The sequence below is a fragment of the Geotrypetes seraphini genome, chromosome 15, assembly GCF_902459505.1.
Source record: "Geotrypetes seraphini chromosome 15, aGeoSer1.1, whole genome shotgun sequence".
Taxonomy (NCBI): domain Eukaryota; kingdom Metazoa; phylum Chordata; class Amphibia; order Gymnophiona; family Dermophiidae; genus Geotrypetes; species Geotrypetes seraphini.
In genome coordinates this window covers 8,861,904-8,881,837 of record NC_047098.1, presented here as the reverse complement: position 1 = coordinate 8,881,837, position 19,934 = coordinate 8,861,904, and the positions used below count along the sequence as shown (strand labels likewise).

Below are 19,934 nucleotides of genomic sequence, written 5' to 3'. Positions count from 1 at the left end.
ATTAGAGCAAATGGGTTAGGCCAAGGCCAACTGCGTTTTGGTGCCGAAACAGGCCCCAAATCCTTTTTCTACTCAGTATTGGTTTTAGCCAAAAAGCTACAATCATGGTTCCAGTTTCAGCCAAAACCAATCAAGATCTAGGACAATACAATACATTACAATGAGTCTAAATACAATGCAATACAATAAGTCTAAGTACAATACCATACAATGAGTCTGAATACTAAACAATAATCTAAAAGGGAAACTTACGAATTAATTGGAGTTCTATGGGTAGAGAGTACCTGAATACATGAAAGGAGCTTCTTGAGAGAAATAAAAAAGGCATTTACAGGGGGGAAGTCCTAGTGAGGGAGGGGACAGTTTTAGTCAATGAATTTGGCGAAAAGGTCGGTTTTGATCGATTTTCGGAATGCGCTGTATGTCAGATTGGGTTTGTTTTTCAGCCAGACTTGCTATCTGTTCGCTTGGAACTTAAAGGTTCTGTCCAGGAATGATTTATATCTGCAGCCTGTAATCTTTGGGTATGCAAAGATGTTTTTGTTTCTGGTTAAGTTTTTTTCCTTGTTGGCTACCAGTCCATTTATTTGGAACCAACCGAAGATTTTTTTCTAAGCCTGTCTTGATCTTCTGTTTGGTCTCTGCATTCTGTTTATTCACTAGGATGACCAGTTGAACGTCATCTACATAGATGTAGCATTCCCATCCTTGTTCTCTGATGAATTTCCCCAATGATTGGAGGAAGATGTTGAACAGCAAGGGTGACATGGCTGATCCCTGTGGTAATCCTATGTCTTTCTTTCCAGTTGCTTGAAGTTCCCTGCCATTCTACTCACGTTAGTCTTGCCTAATTCTCCACATCTCAATTTTAGTAGTGTGTGTTGGATTAGGTCAAAGGCTGCTGAGAGGTCCAGGAACTCCAGCAGCACATTCTCTCCTTTAGCATGGTGTTTGAGAACAGAGTCCTGCACTGCTACTAGTACTGTTTCTGTGCGCAGATGTCTTCTGATCCCTGATTATGCCTGGTCTAGCTTTGATGTGTTTTCTAGGAAGTCTGATATTTGTTGGCAGGCCAGTTTGTCGTATTAGTTTAGATACCCATGGTTGGTTGGCTACCAGTCTGTAGTTGGAGAGATCTTCTAGGTCAGGGGTGCCCACCATGTTTTGGCTTGCGAGCTACTTTTAAAATGACCAAGTCAAAATGATCTACCAACAATAAAATTTTAAAACACAACGCTTCTTTTTGGCTGCAAACATACTCCTGCTCAAAACTGGCGGGAGTATGTTTGCAGCCAAAAAGAAGCGTTGATAAATATATTTTCCCTGTACGCCGCGAAACACAGGCCGTGTTGGATGTTTAAAAGATACCAGCAATGGCCTTGATTTTATAGAGCAGAAGTTATACACTTTAAGCTTTACAAACAAAAATGAATTAAAGAAGCTACAAGTTTACAGCACGAATAAACTTCTCAACATAGCACTTTAAAGCACCAGTGCACTTTCTAAGATAAGTACTTTTTTCTTTCGGTTCTGTGTTCCAAAATGAATTGTTAGGTGATTAATTAGTGAATTTAGTATGAATTTGAAGATCTACATTAAATTAATTTTAAGTTAAAAATTTTTTTTTAAAAAATAAGAAGTAATAAATAAATGAATTAAAGTTTGTAGTTTAAAAAGGTAGATAGGATGGGTACAAGCCAGTGATGTAAGCAGGAGCAAGAGAACAATCTGGTTTGTCTCTGAGAAAACCCGAAATGGGTGCAGTTCCATGATCTGAGGCCTGTTCTATTAATAAAATCCTTCCAGTATCATTTTGGGTATTGGTGGTTTTTTTTTACTTTTTTGATTTAATGATTAGGCAACTACCTGGGTTTTTCCTGTTTAGTGTTTTAATATTGACTTTAAGGTGAAATTTTATTTTCAGAGTTTTTAAAATAAATTAATTTGTGTTTTCAGAGTTTTATGCGATTATATTTGTTCTGTTTGTTACATGTTTGGTTCAGTGTATAATGTGTACTGGATATACCATAACTAAGGACTGTGGTTCCCCTCCCTCAAGTTTTGGTGAACAATAAATATTTGCTAAATAGTCATTGTGGATGTCCAGAAAATCAGACCACCTGAATACAATATGTATTTTACTACGCTGCAATTTACACATGCCTCATTTTTTCAAATAATTACATTTCCCTATGTTAGCAGTAAGGGCTGATTTGTTAAACATCCAATGTACTGTAATAAAATTTTGGCTGTATATTTTGTGCATAACCTGATAGCATAGAAGCAGTGAAGAGTGGTCGTCTTGTTTTTTTTAGCCTTTTATGAGCACCTCAGATTTTATGTAGGCTCTTAAATCTCTGAACCTCTTTTTTTTTTCTTTTTAGTGCTCGTGTAATTGGAGTGTTCTTTGTTGGTTGTATCTTTACAGAATATAAGAGGAATTCAAGATGAACCAGGTAAATACTTTCATAATGTGACCATACATAAGACAAAATATAGTGATATCAAGTTTCCTTAATTATTTCCTTTTTATAGTTATTGCAAGCCTATTCTGTTTTTTTAATATGATCTTTGTAGTGTATTTTATTTTTGTTTGAAACTGATATAAGTAGCAAATAAAAATGCAAAAATATAGCCAAACTTGTCATGTGCATCAACCATCATCACTCATCATTTTTAACTGCTTTTTGTCAGTGTGCATAAAAACTTTGTTTTACATTGAAGCTAAAAGTTCGTGCTCCTGAAGCTTAAGGGATGACTTCTTGAAGTGCTGCAGCATTCCAATGCTTACCAGCTGAAGAGACTTATGGTGAAAGTATGCCATGCTGATGGGATCTTGTGGTGCTCCCTGGAACAATCTAGTATTTTCTCTACCTCTAGCAGGGGGTAGGCAGAACGGTGGAGCTGACACAAAGGAAGGATAAATTATGACTTAATGGATAAATTTCTTTTCTTTAGTCAATGGCACGTTCTACAATCCTGTGTGCTCTGCTTCCTTTTCAGTTCTGAAAATAAATTTATAAAAAATTAATTTTGTAGTTGGCCGCCATATGGGGTTTCTATGATTTGGCTGTATCCAAGTATAGAAACACAGAAGGTGACTAGTTGGTGCTCAATCTCCTTTATTAGATAAGATGACACTGTCATATTATCTAATAAAGAAGATCGAGCACCAACTAGTCAACTTCTTTGTTTGTTTCTTTGCCTTCCATGATTTGAGAAACAGGAATCTCAAGTTTTCTCTGAGCTGTAACCAAGTATCTGCAGGGTAATGAGTGCCTTTCTGTGGTGTTTTGCTCACTTGACTATCATTGGGGTGTGGAGGGGATTACAAAAGGACCTTCTACTGCTTGGGCAAATGCATATTGGATTGTTCCAGGGAGCACTCAGATTGTACTGGTGATGTCACTGGTTAAACTTGGCTTTCTCTACCTCCATCCGCTGGCAGGAAGGGAAGGAATATCTGATGGATATTCTTTAAGTGGAAATAGCACATTAAAATTGATAAGTCTTTATAACCCAACCTTGAACACACAAGGACATGCATTGAAGGCTGAGAAGCTGGCAGTGGCTTTTCTTCTCAAAATAGTTATAGTTTTTGCAACTACCGTCTACTATGGATGATTCAAGCATTTTTGACTTGATATTTTGAAATTTTTATTATTTTTTTACTTCACTTGATGCATATTGCTTGCCTATATTATGTCATTTTTCAAAAATTCTAATTTGAACAAATACAAATATCATTCAGGAAGCATGATAAACTGTATAGCACGTTAAAAAAATGATATAGCAAATTCCATTAGATTAAATATCACGGTTAACCCTCTTAAGTCCTTTAAATAGGCAGAAAGGATCCAACAGCAAAACTGCAAAAGATGACATTACACAAGATAGAATAAAATGGTAACAAGTGGGAAAAGCATGCAGCGCATTGCTTGTCTAATTTTTTTCTAGACCCTCTGGGTGTGAGTGTGTAATCTATGTTCTGGAGGGGAGAGGGAATGGAGGGGTATCAAAATATTCTATCGACTTAGAACAAATTAATACAATATCAAGCTTGGTTTTATTTTATCTAACCATTAGGTGTTGCTATTAACAGTTTTAAAGGGATAGATTTTACAGATGCAGTTTGTCATTGTTCTGGGACAACAGGTATCGCTATACTGTTCTACTACTCCAGACATAGCTAATATTAGCAAACACCACGGTTCAGTCCTATAATAATAAAGTAACTGTTTGGTGGATTTTGACATCTTGTTTGTTTCCTTTGTTAGTTTGGTTGTTAGATATTGAGGCAAGACTCTTCGTCCGCTTTTTGTTTGCTGTACAATAGAAAAATACATAATAAAATGACCTAAATTATAAAATAAAAACCATAAAAACAAAGAATATAGCAAAATCAGACAACGTAATATAACAAAAAAAAAACAACAAAAAAACAAATACTAACTTCGATCATATAATTCACTAATAAATGCGATCAAAAAGAAGTGTCCTAGTCAAAGTTCTAACCTCTACAGGTAAAGCATTCCACAGATAGACACCCTGGCTAGAAAACATGGAACACCGGATAGTCACTAGCTTCACATGCTTAAAGGATTTAAACTTCCAGCAACAACTTATTTTCTGAACGCAGAACATGAAGAATGATATTATAGAAATGAAGAAGCCAAAACAGATGAACAATTATCATTCAATACCTTATAATTATTGTAGGACAAGCAGGCAGCATATTCTCACATGTGGGTGACGTCGTCCACAGAGCTCGGTACAGACAGTGTAAAAGTGAACTGTCACTTTAAGTTTTAAGAAACTTTGGGAGTGCCTTCTCGCCCAACATAGGCTCGCGGTTCTTCAGTTCTTCATTCTCCATGGAGTGAAGAAGTGCATTTCTTTGGACTTCGTCCGGTTAGCATTGCCTTCGACCCATATCATGTACTAATCTGGCCTTTGGCCATTATTTTTCTTTTTTCTTTTTTTTCCATTATAAAATAGTAAAAAAAATACCCCCCAAAAACTTTTATTTTCCTTACTCGGGCTTCTACCCTTGTCTGGGGTGTCTTATTTTCTTTGAGTGAGTTGTTTAACCTTTTCCTATCGTGTGTCCCGGATGATGGGACATTCCAAAAATGACATAGACAGTGGATAAACAGTCTGTATGGACTAATAAAGAGCCAGGAACACAAAATATTTGAATTTATACTTATGACTTATTTACATTATGTTTACAATAGCCGTAAATGATAACGGTGAAAAATACAAAACTTTGCTAAAATAATTATGATTGGAACCAGCGTAACGTAAAATTTATTATGATAGGAAAAGGTTAATACCCTTTGGTTTCTTCTTCGACAGGTTTTTCTTCACACAAATTTATCATTGAGTTTAATCTTGCCGATGAAATCTTTCTGTCCGTGTCTAAGCCGTTGATTGGTTTCAAAACGTGCTGTCAGTGCCAGTGGCCTATTTCCATAACTGACCCGTATAGCTGGTGTGGACTCTTGCCTGTGCTGTTCCACCATGCAGAAGCGTTCACTAAAAACTTGATACATACAACAGGAAAAGCTCTTCAGTTCGACTATGGACCCTGGCAAACATTCTGACTTGGTATTACCAATGGTACCAGCATCGGCATTGGAGGAGATTCTGGCATCAGGGAAGCCAGCTAAGAAGCCATCCTCTTCCCAGCCAATGTCACAAGCCTCAACAGCATCAAGTCCCTCAATGCAGGCTAAAAAGAGACGCTTACACTCTCCATCTCTGCAGGTTGTGTCTCCTTCAGGGTGTGCATCCTCTCCAAGGACACCCACTCCTAGACACCCTGCCGCACTGATGGTACTGGTGCAGCTCTTCAAGGAGCAACTTAATGAGTTCTTCAAGAGGGAGATCAATGGCATGTTTAAGTTGCATGCAACACCACTGTTAACATCGACTCCCTCTGTACCAGCCCAGCCTAAGCATAGCATCTCAAAGCCGCAAGGTACCGAACTCAGGTCTCCATCGAGGCATTGATCTACATTGCACTGATATTCTAGTAGACAATGACGCTCACCACCGAGGCATCGATCCTCAATGTCGCAGCAATGCTCTTAATCAAAGCATCGCTGCTGTGCATCGAGGCATCAATACTCTTTGACGCATCAACGTTCCTCTTCAGTCAGACAATCTGGATCTAGACACCGTTGCTCAACTTTGTGTCATTCCCATGTTTCTGGAGATAAGAGAGCCTCCTGTCGATCCTCTTCATCGGATTGGTACTGGGAGCATGGGGCAACATCCAGAAGAAAAGCATCTGCTTCCATACGTTGAGGAGAATACTGCCTGGAATAGCATTGAAACAATTTGTGATTGTGGGGAAAAGCAAACAGATCTATCTGAGCAGGTCCCTATAGTGAAAAAATGTGGCGCCATACTTTGGAGTTGAGAGTCCACTCATGTGGTCGAAGAAATCTGCTGAGTTTGTCGGCTAGAGTGTTCCGAGACCCTTGCACATACACAGCTTTGAGAAATATGTGGCGAGCAATTGCCCGGTTACAAATATACTCGGCTTCTTGACACAGAGGGAGAGTGCCGGTTCATCCTTGCTTGCTGATGTAATGCATCACTACTTGATTGTCTGTGCAAACCAGGAGAACTTGATTGGAAGTGCTGCTCTGAAAGGTTTGAAGCACATATCGAATTGCTCTGAGTTCTAATAGGTTGACGTGTAATGTTTTTTCTTGAACAGACCAACGACCTTGCATGCAAAGACCGTCCAGGTGAGCTCCCTAAGTTCCTATATCCACTTCCTTCAATCCCTCTCATTCTTAAGATGTTAGTCAAACTCGAGACAGTCGGCCACCATGATTCTGATAGCTCCTCGGTGGCCCAGTCAGCTTTGGTACTCCCTTTTTCTTCAGCTGAGTGCCAAGGATCCAATTCCCTTGCAAATCTTTCCTTCTCGGCTCACTCAGAGTCAAGGATCTCTCGTTTACATCCCAGTCTGAAATCGCTACATCTCACAGCTTGGTACCTCTCGGCCTGACTTCAGCAGATCCTAATCTCTTTGGTGCTGTACAAGCCATTATAGCCGTTTCCAGAAAACTTTCTACTCAACAGTGTTATTGCCAGAAGTGGACACATTTCACTACGTGTATTTTCCACCACAAGATGCTCCATCTTTCCAATTCTGGACTTAAAACTACTTCAGTCAGAGTTCACCTCTGTGCTATTAATGCTTTCCACATTTCTGTTAACAATACATTTCTGGTACCTCATCCTCTTGTTTCCAGGTTTTTGAAGGGATTTTTCAATACCAAACTGCCTCCGGTTGTCTGGGATCTTAATACTGTATAGTCGTAGCTAGTTTGATGAAACCACCATTTGAACCAATGACTTCTACTCACCTCAGATCTCTCAATTAGAAAGTGATCTTCTTGATTTCTCTCACGTCTGCTCATTGAGTGAGTGAACTTCAAGCATTTGTGTCAGACCCACCATTCACTATATTCCATCATGATAAGGTGGTTTGCCACACCCACCCTGGTGGTTCGCCACACCCACCCACCTCCCGAAAGTGGTCATGGAATTTCATCTCAATGAATCCATTGTGCTTCCAGTATTCTTCCCAAAGCCTCATGCTCATCCTGGAGAATCAGCTCTTCATACCTTAGACTGTAAGCGTGCCATGGCTTACTACATACAAGAACTAAACCACACAGGACTTCACCTCATCTGTTCATCTCCTTTGATCCTAACAGATTGGGCAAGCCTGTAACCAAAAAAACTATTTCCACATGGCTAGCGGCATGCATTTCTTTCTGCTATGCTCAGGCTGTACTGCATCTCGAGGGTCATGTAAGGTCCAAGCTATGGCAATATCAGTAGCTTTCTTACGTTCCACTCCCATTGATGAAATTTGCAAAGCAGCTACTTGGTCTTCAATTCACACAATATTACAGAATTTTTCTTCTTAATGGCCAACTCTCCCTCCATCCCATTATATTTAGCTAGGAAGACCCACATGTGAGAATATGCTGCCTGTTTGTCCTAGGATAAAGCACAGTTACTTACTGTAACGGGTGTTATCCGGGGACAGCAGGCAGATATTCTCGCATCCCTCCCACCTCTCCTGGTTGGCTTCTTAGCTTGCTTATGGAACTGAGGAACTGCGAGCCTACATCAGGCAGGAAGACACTTGCGTATGAATGGTGCAGGCAGTCGCAAAGTTTCTTAAAACTTGGTGACTGTTCATTTATAACACTGTCTGTACCGGGCTCTGTGGATGATGTCGCCCACATGTGAGAATATCTGCATGCTGTCCCCAGATAACACCCGTTATGGTAATTAACTGTGCTATCAGACATAAGGGGTGTCTAGACAGACTTGACATTCTTGATGCTTATTGAGAAGCCTCCTCCAGCAGAAAAATGGTGCCAGTGGAGATCCCCGCTCTTGTTGGCACAAGGACTGAAGGTCTGTAACCATGGCCATGCACATCTGCCACCAGGTATCCCACCCCAGTGGCAAAAGAGCTACACCCAAGAAATATCAAGCCACAGTAGGGAATCCAGTCACCTATAGCAGACAATAGTAAGGCCAGAAGGTGAGGAGGGTAAGGAGGGAGAGATTGAGGGGAATGGAAAAAGGAGTAAGATTTTTAGGGGTTTGGGTTATGGAGAGAATAGGAGAGAATGCAGTAGATGAGGGAAGGGGTGAGTAGAGTTGAATGGGCAAGAAAGTAGAGAGAGGAGAAAAAAATGGAAATGTAAAAGAGTGCAAAGAGGAAAGTTGAGGAAGGGGAGAGAAATGTGCAAGAGTAGGGAGTTTCAAGGTGACAGAAGAGTACACAGGGGAAAGTGGGCAGGAAACCTGTACTGGAAGAAGCACATGTTTCGTCAATGAAGGAAGGGGAAACACATCATTCTGTTATTCTGTGTGCACTTGTTTGAAACCCTGTTCTCCTTTTGGGAAGTCATTTATTATAGAAGAGTCTGTTAGTAAATAAACTTTGCTACATGCCCAAGGTAACAAGGACTATTGCTTGATGAATAATGTGTTGTGTTAAATATATCTCTGTCTGCATCACCATCAGTGAACCTTGTTAATCAAGATTTTCTGCATTTGTACTTGTCCGCCCAACTGTTCTGTCCTCTAGTCATATGGCTTATAGATTGATTCTCACTGTTTCAGTCATTATTACAAATCATTACTTTCCAGAGAATTGATAGCAAAAACACAAGCCTTTTGACCTATTTCTGATTTTTGGTCTTTCTTCCGTAAGAGTGCCCTACCTAATCTACTGGCACATAAAACAGATTTAATAACATTGCTAGTTTACTTTTATTAAGCCAGTGTTAAACTAAATAGCAAATGCCAAACAGAGCATTGCCATCAACTCCCAGTATGCAGGACAAGTTAAGTCCTGGTTCTACTATACTCCCTGCATGGATTTGCAGTTTTGACATCCCCTACCAATTTATTTGCGAAAAGCAAGGTTACAGGCCCATGCAGGCAGTGGAGTAAAACCAAGACTTGGATCAGCCCTAACAGCTCAGTTAACCAGTATAGTGTATGTGTGCTTAAAAACAAATTATTTCTGTGTGAGTTCTGTCTACCTTCTCTGCGATCCAACTCTAATCAAAGGCTCATTGTGTAGGCCTCAGTATTTCCTAGTTTACTTTTCATGTCTTCTGCTATTATGCCAAGTATTGCAGTCTCCTCTGGAAAGCTGGTTATGCTCAGTAAGTTTGGGTAAATGCTAAGCCACAGCCTAGTTATGTTTTTTTTTAACTTTACTCAGTAGGTATTGCCAGAAGGAGTAATATGTTTTCTATCTCCTAGTATTACTGTGCTGCTTCAATAAGTTCAACTGATTGATTGATTAGTGTGTTGTGGATTAGGAATTGTTATTGGACAGAAACAGAGGGTAGGGTTAAATGGCCATTTTTCTTAATGGAGGAGGGTAAATAGTGGAGTGCCTCGGAGATCTGTACTGGGACACGATCTTAACTAGATCCAAAGTTGGGCCCTTTATGATTTGGACCCCTTTTTTTTTTATATTCATGGAAGATGTTGAGTGGGGACCATCCTTGAAATTGGACCAACTGACTTGAAATTACCCATCATGATTGCAAAAATGGAAAACATTACCTCATTTTACAACAGCAAAAGTCAAGACAGCACCTGAATGATAGATTATGTCCCCATATGTACTCACTTGTAAAAACAACTCAGGTAACAACTCAGTTTAACAATATATATTATTGCAAACAACTTTCAAGTAAAAACATATTTCACATTATACCATCAGACTTAAGAATCACCAGTTACACTATATTAATAATTCACATTAAGAGAATTGATTAAGAACAAAAGAATTGCAGCTACTGGGTCAGACCAGCGGTCCATAATGCCCAGCAGTTCGCTCACACGGCGGCCCCTAGGCCAAAGACCAGTGCCCTGAGACTAGCCCTACCTGCGTACGTTCCGGTTTAGCAGGAACTTGTCTAATTTTGTCTTGAATCCCTGGAGGGTGTTTTCCCCTATAACAGCCTCAGAAAGAGCATTCCAGCTTTCCACAACTCTCTGGATGAAGAAGAACCTCCTTACGTTTGTAAGGAATCTATCCCCTTTTAACTTTAGAGAGTGTCCTCTCGTTCTCTCTACCTTGGAGAGAGTGAACAACCTGCCTTTATCTACTAAGTCTATTCCCATCATTATCTTGAATGTTTTGATCATGTCCCCTCTGTCTCCTCTTTTCAAAGGAGAAGAGGCCCAGTTTCTCTAATCTCTCACTGTAAGGCAACTCCTCCACCCCCTTACCATTTTAGTCGCTCTTCTCTGGACCCTTTCGAGTAGTACCATGTCCTTCTTCATGTACGGCAACCAGTGCTGGACGCAGTATTTCTTTGTTAGTATACTGATGAGTTTGTGCAAATTAGCTAGAATTCAGACCATTAAAAAATGTTGGTTCCTTAGCATTGTACTATCCTAGATGAGTAGGTTCTGCCCCCTAAACTGAAGAGGAAGAGAACACTAATAATTCAGTGACATCATTAGTATAAAGAGTGGTGCAGCCCTGGAGCTTGCCAGTATTTTTCTGCCTCTGGCAGATGGTACAGGTTGGGATTAGTGTCCTGGATGTAGGCCTGATAGCCTGGGCCCCAGAGGTTGAGTCTTGGCCGGTGTAGGTGTCGGTCCACTACTTTTTCCCGGTAAAGCCAAATGGAGTCTGCTCTATTTAATAGCCTTGGCCTATGGGGTTTTGCTTCAGCATAACTGGCTGGTGTATGTTCCCTGGAACTGAATTTCTGTGTGAGGCCCAAGCCAAAAGGCTTTTCTGCTCCCCTCACCTCAACTGATGGGCCCTGGCAATAGAGAAAAGTGAGAGGATTCATTGAGGCCTAAGAGTTCTTAGTTAAGTATGATTGATATGTAACATTTAAAAGGTTTAAAAAAAAATAAATTTGGAGAACCTATAGAAAATGTGCAGTGGAAATCGGACATAGTATGTGAACTGAACAAAGAACTATGTGGGTTCTTGATTTCAGATCTTATCACATTTTAAATAGCAAGATTCTTGTGGCTTGGAAGTAATTTGAAATGTTTGTTGTATTTTATTTTGTTTTGCTATGCTCCGTTGCAGGATACTACAAAATTGTTAGGAGAAACTGAGACACTAACTGATGTACCTGAGCATGTACCCAAAGGGCTTCCTGAGGAACTGAGACTCTTTCCATCTGCTGTTGATGAAGCAAGACTTGGTATGTACTGCTGGCATGAAAGAAATTTGGGAAATTAGGCAACTTAGGTCTCAGGAAAACAGTATCTCCATATTCTGGTAAGTGCTCTATAATCCACTATCTCTTGGAAGGAAATGGGTACTGTCAGTTCAAAGGCTTCCATAAGAACCAACTACAGTTGATGGCTTGTTTTCACAAATGACATCAAACACATTTAAGTAATGAACAACAGATAAAAATAAAAAAATGAAGGAATATGGAAATGAAATTCATGACTATTATTGGATGAATAAAATCACAATGTAGAGTGAGACCTTCTAGTCCATGAGATTTTTCTCTCTCCTCTTGTAGGGGAAAATGGCCTGGTTTGGCAGCTAGCATGTCTGTGATAATTGGAAAGACTTTGACTTGTTTAGAGGCAACATGGGATTAAGCAATTTAATTGCAACACACAAAAGAAGACAATTCATTTGATCTGTATAAGACAGTTTGAATGGTAGTGATGATGTTTGCACCAGTTCCTCTGGATTTGTTTGATGCGACCAATACTATATACAGAACTCACATTGGTTTTATTCTAAGAACAATCCAGTGTAGATCTTAATTTAAAATATTCACACCAGGCTAATTCAAATTGTGTATTAAATGTTGTAATCATTTAATGCTATATAGATGGTTAGTGTGAAACATTTGATCCAAATTTTACATGTATCCATGTCACCTGTTTTTCATTTTCATTACAGTGGTTAAAGAGTAATCCCAAAAGCTTGCATCATTAGCCTTTATGTTGCTAATGAATACTTATTTCTGCCTTATTTAACACATTTTGTGGCTAACACTAATTTCTCCTTGTTTCACAAAAGTATATACAATTCTGTTTCTAAATATAGAATGCCATAGATCCGTAAATTTTAAGATAAATGAAGAAATTTCACTTCCTAATTAGCAAACTCATAAGCTATTAAAATAGTAGCTTCCTAAAATTACCTTTCCAGTACTAAATGCTTGTTCTACTATTTTATATATAGATATATTTTAAGTTTAAGTTTATGATCTTTGGATGGTAAGGTGAATGTCACATTCTGTTTAATTTCTCCAATATTTTCATGCTAAAAAATGAACATAACAAGCATGCAGTGAAATGTCATGTTTGAGAGGTTTAACTTGGAATTTGGGTGGTTAGCAATGTAATTAAATCTTCTCACTGCAAATAAAACCTTGTGTACAGTTGCATGTACATTATTAATCCATGTGATAAATAGAATATATTACTATCATCTACACCAAGGAATTTCCCATGCTTCTAATAAAATCCCTTCTGTTTTAAAGCTGTGGCATAAAATAAGAGCACACACTTAATTATTCTTCAGGTGTCTGGGCCACAAAGCCTATTTCAAGAGGAAGAAAGTTTGGACCTTTTGTTGGTGAGAAGAAGAAAAGATCCCAAGTAAAGAACAATGTGTATATGTGGGAGGTAAGAAGCTGGGAACCGAGCTATTACTTAGACACAGATATGCCCATCTGCGTCTGTATATTTTTTTCTCGAGATTGAATTGCTAAATTTCATTTGGATTAACTCTCTCTCTTTTTAATGTAAGAAGCATAATATTTTGAATTTAATGCAACCAACCAATCTAGAACTTAAGAAAGGGAGATTAGTTTCAAGAGTAAAATTTAGAACTTCATTGAAACATTTATTAATATTCAGCTGACTTCCTAAATTGCTAGGATAATTCTAACACAAAAATCTCATAGCATCTGTTACTTCAGATTGGCTACTCTAATGGCATCTTTTAAATTAGTTTTGTTGGTGTCATACTTTCTGACTGTATAAGAATAATTTTAATTGTGGCAGTTATGATTATCAGCTTTTGTGAATACTCTTGTCACAGTTCAACAATGGAAATGAAGGAGGATGTGTAAAAAATAGAAATGATCTAGAATGTTCAAGTCTGCTTTGTTAAGTTGAACTTTACTTTTGCTGGATTGTCTTCCATTGCATTCTGCATGGCTTACAAACCAAGTATTCATAAATTCCTCGTCATTCTTTATCATAAAATCATCGGCAACAGCAAATACTTTTTTACAGAGTTATATTCTAGTAATTGAAACAGTTAAAACTATAAATAAAACAAAGAATAAGAATGCAAGTTTGAATTCCCTTTACCATTAGCACACACTTGACAGTATGCCCTGGTTTATTTAGCTGCAGTTGGTAGTGATGCGGACATTGTTCTCACTCTTCTTAAAACACCTTCATAAACTATAACTGCTAGAAAGTATAGCAAGGTTATTCAGCCTGGGAGGGAATTGTATTCTCTATGAAAGCTCTTAGAGACATTCAGGTATCTTGAATTTATATCATAATTTCAAAGGCATTGAACTTTGTAACTGGAATAAGGAACTCGGTCCTCAAGTTCCACAAATTATTCTGGTTTGCAGGCTATCCATTTTACTTTGTGTTTTTTATAGTTTAGATGAGGAAATGGGTTTAATTTTATTTTCCTTGGATTAAATGGGGAAATTTTTGTAGCAAGAGGGTCTTAATGTATAGAAGTAGAGGACAAAAGCTGTACACTTCTCCCTCCATATTCGTGGTTTTGATTATTCATGGTTTTTAGCTTGCTGGCTCCTCCCCCCAAATTATGTCAGCTTGCATAGAGAAATTGCTGATTCCAAGCGTTTACAGAGAAAATCGCTGATTCCCAGCACTTTCTTCACCGTGTTTTGCCTCTTCTTCAGGAGCAGACCAGGTCTCTAACCGTGTTCTTCGCGGTTTCACTATATTCACGATGGTTTTTAATAGAAAACAGCGAATAACGAAAAAGTTTTTTGCAGTTTTTCTGTATTTGCGGTTCTGTGGAGCAGGCTTCGTCCAAGGCAAGACAAATCATGGGCTGCATACGAAGGGGTTTCGTCAGTCGTAAGGCGGAAGTCATTATGCCATTGTATAGATCCATGGTGAGGCCCCACCTGGAATACTGTGTGCAATTCTGGAGGCCGCATTATCGCAAGGATGTGCTGAGACTGGAGTCGGTGCAAAGAATGGCCACCCGGATGGTCTCGGGACTCAAGGATCTACCATACGAAAAACGGCTTGACAAATTACAGCTATACTCGCTCGAGGAGCGCAGAGAGAGGGGGGACATGATCGAGACGTTCAAGTATCTTACGGGCCGCATCGAGGCGGAGGAAGATATCTTCTTTTTCAAGGGTCCCACGACAACAAGAGGGCATCCGTTGAAAATCAGGGGCGGGAAACTACGAGGTGACACCAGGAAATTCTTTTTCACTGAAAGAGTGGTTGATCGCTGGAATAGTCTTCCACTACAGGTGATTGAGGCCAGCAGCGTGCCTGATTTTAAGGCCAAATGGGATCGGCACATGGGATCTCTTCACAGGGCAAAGGTAGGGGAGGGACATTAAGGTGGGCAGACTAGATGGGCCGTGGGCCCTTATCTGCCGTCTATTTCTATGTTTCTATGTTAATCCCCTATCACAGCGAATACAGAGGGAGAAGTGTATTCATATATAATGTAGTTGGCTTTTACATGAATTGTCTAACTGAGCTCTAATCCTTTTTTAAGTATAGAGCGAATTTCAGTTGGCGAGGTGAATATTTTAAGGACATTTAATAAAGCCTCGATAAGAGCTGTTTTATGTTTTTTAATTTTTCTATAAGCAGAAAATCAATGTATAAATCCAGTAATATTGGAAATGTTCAGCAGGGAAGTTAATAATCTCATTGGTGTTATTTCATGAACTGAATATTTTAGTTCTTTAAAGATTTGACATGAAGTGCTTTTTAATTTCTTTCTTTTTTTTTTTTTTGTCGGAATGTGATGCAAAATGGTTAGGACACCAAGGACACACAAAGGGTTTGAAATAGCAAAGGTTTGAAACTTGTGAGAAATAACATCAATTGTCACAGCTTTAACTTTAAGACCAAAAAATTTGCTATACTGGGACAGATCGAAGGTCCTTAAAGCCCAGTATCATGTTTCCAACAGTGGTCAACCCAGGTCCCAAGTACCTAGCTAGATCCCAAGTAATAAAACAGATTTTATGCTGCTAATCCTAAGAATAAGTAGTGGATTTCCCTAAGCCATCTCAATAATGGTCTGTGGACTTCCCTTTTAGGAATTTTTCCAAAGACTAAGCTAACTGGTTCCTCCACATTCTCTGACAATGAATTCCAGAGTTCAACGTGTAGAACAAAGAGCAGACCAAATGAGTATATGGAGCAACAAGAAATTTAGGGCTCTTTTTACTAAGGTTTGCTAGCGTTTTTAGCGCGTGCTGCATTGCCGCGTGCAGTAACCCTGTGCTACACGCCAAGAACTAATGCCAGCTCAATGCTGGCGTTAGCATCTAGCATGTGCTAAAAATGCTAGCGCAGCTTAGTAAAAGGAGCCCTTAATATAACATGGTGCCTCACCATTATACCTCATAGCCCTAGATCTACATGTTTTTAGCAGTTTTCTTACCACCTTAAAAGCATGAAACCAGAATACAAGTATTGCCCTTAAATAAATGCTAAATCAAAATCATTCCGATCTTAAAAATTTAATAAAAGAGTAAAAACGCTATGCATACCAGCAGCCATCTTATACATTCCAATGATGTCAAAATGATGTAATTAGAATTGTGATCTATAACACAACAGTATAGAAGAGTAGATACACTTAAAATATACTTGGCCCTTTCATAAACCATAAATATCTTAAAAATGCTAGAGTTTGACTAAAATAATTGGCTTAAAAGGGACAACATATTCTTACATGGAAACCATTAAAAACATATCAAATAGCTTGAAACAGGCAGAATGGACATAAAAATGGCAATGGAATATGTATCAAATACTAAATCTCAATCTTAAAAGCAGCATATAAATAACAAATATATCAAAATAAAAATCAAATATCATAAAACCACTTAATAAAACACATGAATAGCATGCAGTGTACACAATTGAAACTTTCAACTAAGAATCATAGATTATTATTTTTTTTTTTTTAAACCAACAGGCACCAAATAATAGGAAGATTGAAAGATCACTCTTGATTTAAACTGTGTGGTGTACCTATTGAATTTAAAAATAAATTTCTGTTGGGAGTGTATGAATTTTTTAGTCTTAAAATTAACCACATGTGTTGAACAACTGACACAGGGGTAATGGCCAGAGATCTTCCTATTCATAACATTGTTTTGTAGGCAGTGCTGATGGTGCTAACGTGTTTCAAGTTCTTATGTCTTTTGTAAGCCACCATAATCTCTTTACCCATGAAAGATCATAATGCATTGTATATACTATTTTATTTTCAATATTTTTGTGTCTTTATCTATTGATCTTAGTAGTGATATCGAGCTAGATACATTGGGGAAGGGGTGCATAGAGCTCGACCACTTGATAGGAAGTCAAAGGTGCTAGGGAATCTGGACATCTTGTTTCTTTTCTTTGTCCAGCCTTGACAAGGATAGAGGACGTGACTGCTGTGTTGAAGAAGCTAGGGGGTGTCTATAAAATCTCCCACACTTAGTGCAGGTTGCTCTCAAGTTGGCGACTTGTTTTAATCTTGTTATGCATTGCAAATGGTTAAGCTTTGTTTATCTGTTATGTTTAATGATATTAACAGAACAGGCATGTTTCTTGGGGAGTGTCCCCATACTCCTCCCTATTCTATTTCTTGTTCAGGGCTGACCATCTGCTTTGGTATGAACTGAGAAATTGGAGGATAACTCAGAAGGATGGGAGGCGGTGAAAAAGAATGCTAATGAAGCTCCTTACAAGAATTCTCACAAGATGGGATTAACTATCCACACGTTCACAAATGGAGTGTCTGTCTACTAGAAAGAAGATTACTGAATTAAGGGCCAAATTCACTAACCTGCCTGATCAAGGTCCGACTAATTCAGTAAAGAAAAATATGCAGATGGGGCGATCGGAGGAACACCCCCATCTGCCGGCACGGATCGCAGGTCTGCGATCCCAATGCATGCGCAGACCATCTATAGATGGTCTGCGCATGCTTCTAGACCCGACTTTAAAAAAAAAACTTTCACGCGTGCCGACTCTCTTGCTTAAACTGCCTTCGGTCCCTCTTTCAGCAAATAGTACCAACTTTTCCCTGTAGTACTCATGCAGCAGGTCTGAGCATACAACCTGCCTGCACATTTAACTAGCCATTGTGGCAATTCTGGGGCTGGATGGAGATCTGCCTCCCCCTCCCCTTGCTGCTCCTCAGTCATCCTTTTCTTTCCCCCCTGGGCTCGGCTTGCTCGCACTTTTATCTTCTGCAAGTCACAGCAGCGATGGGCTCTCTTCCGCATCCTGCAGGCAGCTACTGGCAATAAAGCAGCAGCAGGAAATGGCGGCAGTCGCCCTGGGTTCACTCTCCTCCTCCTTCCTGTACTCCCCTTCCAAGCCCTGCTCTTGCCACCTTCCCTGCAGTACGAGCCCGCGGATTTAAGGCGGGGCTGCACTGCTGTGTGCAGCCCCGCTTTAAACCTGCAGGCTCACACTGCAGGGAAAGGCAGTAGAGCCAGGAGGAGCAGAGAGGACATGTCAGGCAGGCAGATCGGGGCAGTGGGAGGCGTTCGGGGCAGAGAGCAGGACTTCAATAGAGAAGGAGAGTCGGAAAGACATTTTCAACTGCTCCCCAGCAGTCGCTTCTTCAATTGATTGGCCAGCCCAGTCGGATGTGAAATTTTGTGTTGTGAATCTCGTCCCTGCCTACTTTGTATGTGTTTCCCCTCATTTGCATGCACGGATTGGAAGCGGATCACAGGAGATGTAAGTGAATCAGGCCAGAGGGAAATTTGGTCGTAAAGGGGTTGCAAATTGATCGGTACACGATCAGTTTGCTTTGTGAATCTAGCCCTAAGAACCTAATCTTTCCTTCTCAGTGGGGGAGGGGAAAACATCTTATAGTGGAATTTAGCAAGTACAGTATAAGAATACTATTGGATTGTTACACTGCCTTGATAATGAATATGACTGTTGGGCAGACTGGATGAACCATGCAGGTCTTTGCTGTTATTTACTATGTTACTATGAAATTAGCAAATGCTATTGCAGGTTAGTAAATATGCCCCTAATGAGCCCTTTACAAAAGTGTGTTAAGTTTTGGTCTGGAAGAGCTATAATACAGTATTTTTATGTGCGGCAAGCCCAAGACTAATATAATGTGCTAGCTGGCTACTCTGCACTCATTCCATGCCATGCCCCTGAGAAATATTCTGTAAAACCCCTTCATGTGGTTGCATGGGAGCCTGTTTCTGGTCATTAACTGCATGTTAAGCACTTTAACACTTTAGTAAAAGGGCTCCTAAGTATCATCTTTAGAGGTACATATAGGTTGAGAAAGTTCAATTTAAACCAAACCAACTTGGCATTTATAATCTTAACTGAAATAAGATCAAAATGGATAACAGTCAAAATTTAAAAACTGAATAGCTAAATGTTTAATATTTTTTTATACTGCTGTTTTAAAATTCTTAGTGAGTCACAATCGAACATTAACAGTTCAGGGCAAATTGTTAATATAAAAATGCAAAAATCTACTAGAATACAAACAATCATATTACACAGCATGGCTATGGCTACTACCATTTTGAAATAATTTTTAGTTCAAAAATGACTGACACCTAGGACAAATGCCTTCTTCCATCCCCCCCTCCCACCCAAAGTTTCAGAATATGACCTACAAAAATTCCTTCCCCCTCCAGAGTTTGAATTGTTCCAACAAGTTTCCAGCATCATTTTACACCAGAATTTAAAAGCCTGACCAATGAACTTTACTGTTAATATTCAAATGTGTGACCAAGGACCAAAATCTTCTGCCTGAGAAAACAGCCCCACATCAAACCCCAGCCAATCATGTTTGAGAACCCATTATATAAAGACAAACTACAGACATGATATCATACCCTGAAGAAAGTCACAACACAGTAACTGAACACCAGTTCTACTTATTCAGACATGGCAAGACTCTGACAACTGCAACAATCATGACACCATTTGCAGAAGCCTGAGAGCAAAGGATTCAGTGTACCTTCCTGTAAAAGACAGTGTGTAGCTTGTTTCCCTTAACCTTTTTTCTCTCTCCAGATGGTAGAAAGATATCTATCTATGTAGCTGGATTTATCTTGGTGGTGCTACTGAGGCCTGGCTGAAAGGTTAGGCTACAGCTTAGACTTCTGGGAAAC

General features: G+C 39.3%; 1 protein-coding gene across 5 annotated transcripts in view; it reads left to right on the top strand.

Annotated features, from left to right (window-relative positions):
• PRDM2 (PR/SET domain 2) overlaps nt 1-19,934 on the top strand; it is a 70,875-nt gene that overhangs the window by 12,086 nt on the left and 38,855 nt on the right. For 4 of the 5 annotated variants that reach the window (XM_033921961.1, XM_033921963.1, XM_033921962.1 and 1 more), the window contains exons 2-4: nt 2,385-2,456; nt 11,630-11,747; nt 13,097-13,200. In XM_033921961.1, the coding sequence (XP_033777852.1) occupies nt 2,448-2,456; nt 11,630-11,747; nt 13,097-13,200 (231 nt within the window). In that variant the 5' untranslated portion in view covers nt 2,385-2,447. The remainder of the gene's footprint in view (nt 1-2,384; nt 2,457-11,629; nt 11,748-13,096; nt 13,201-19,934) is intronic. The other variant, XM_033921965.1, reaches the window with a different exon arrangement.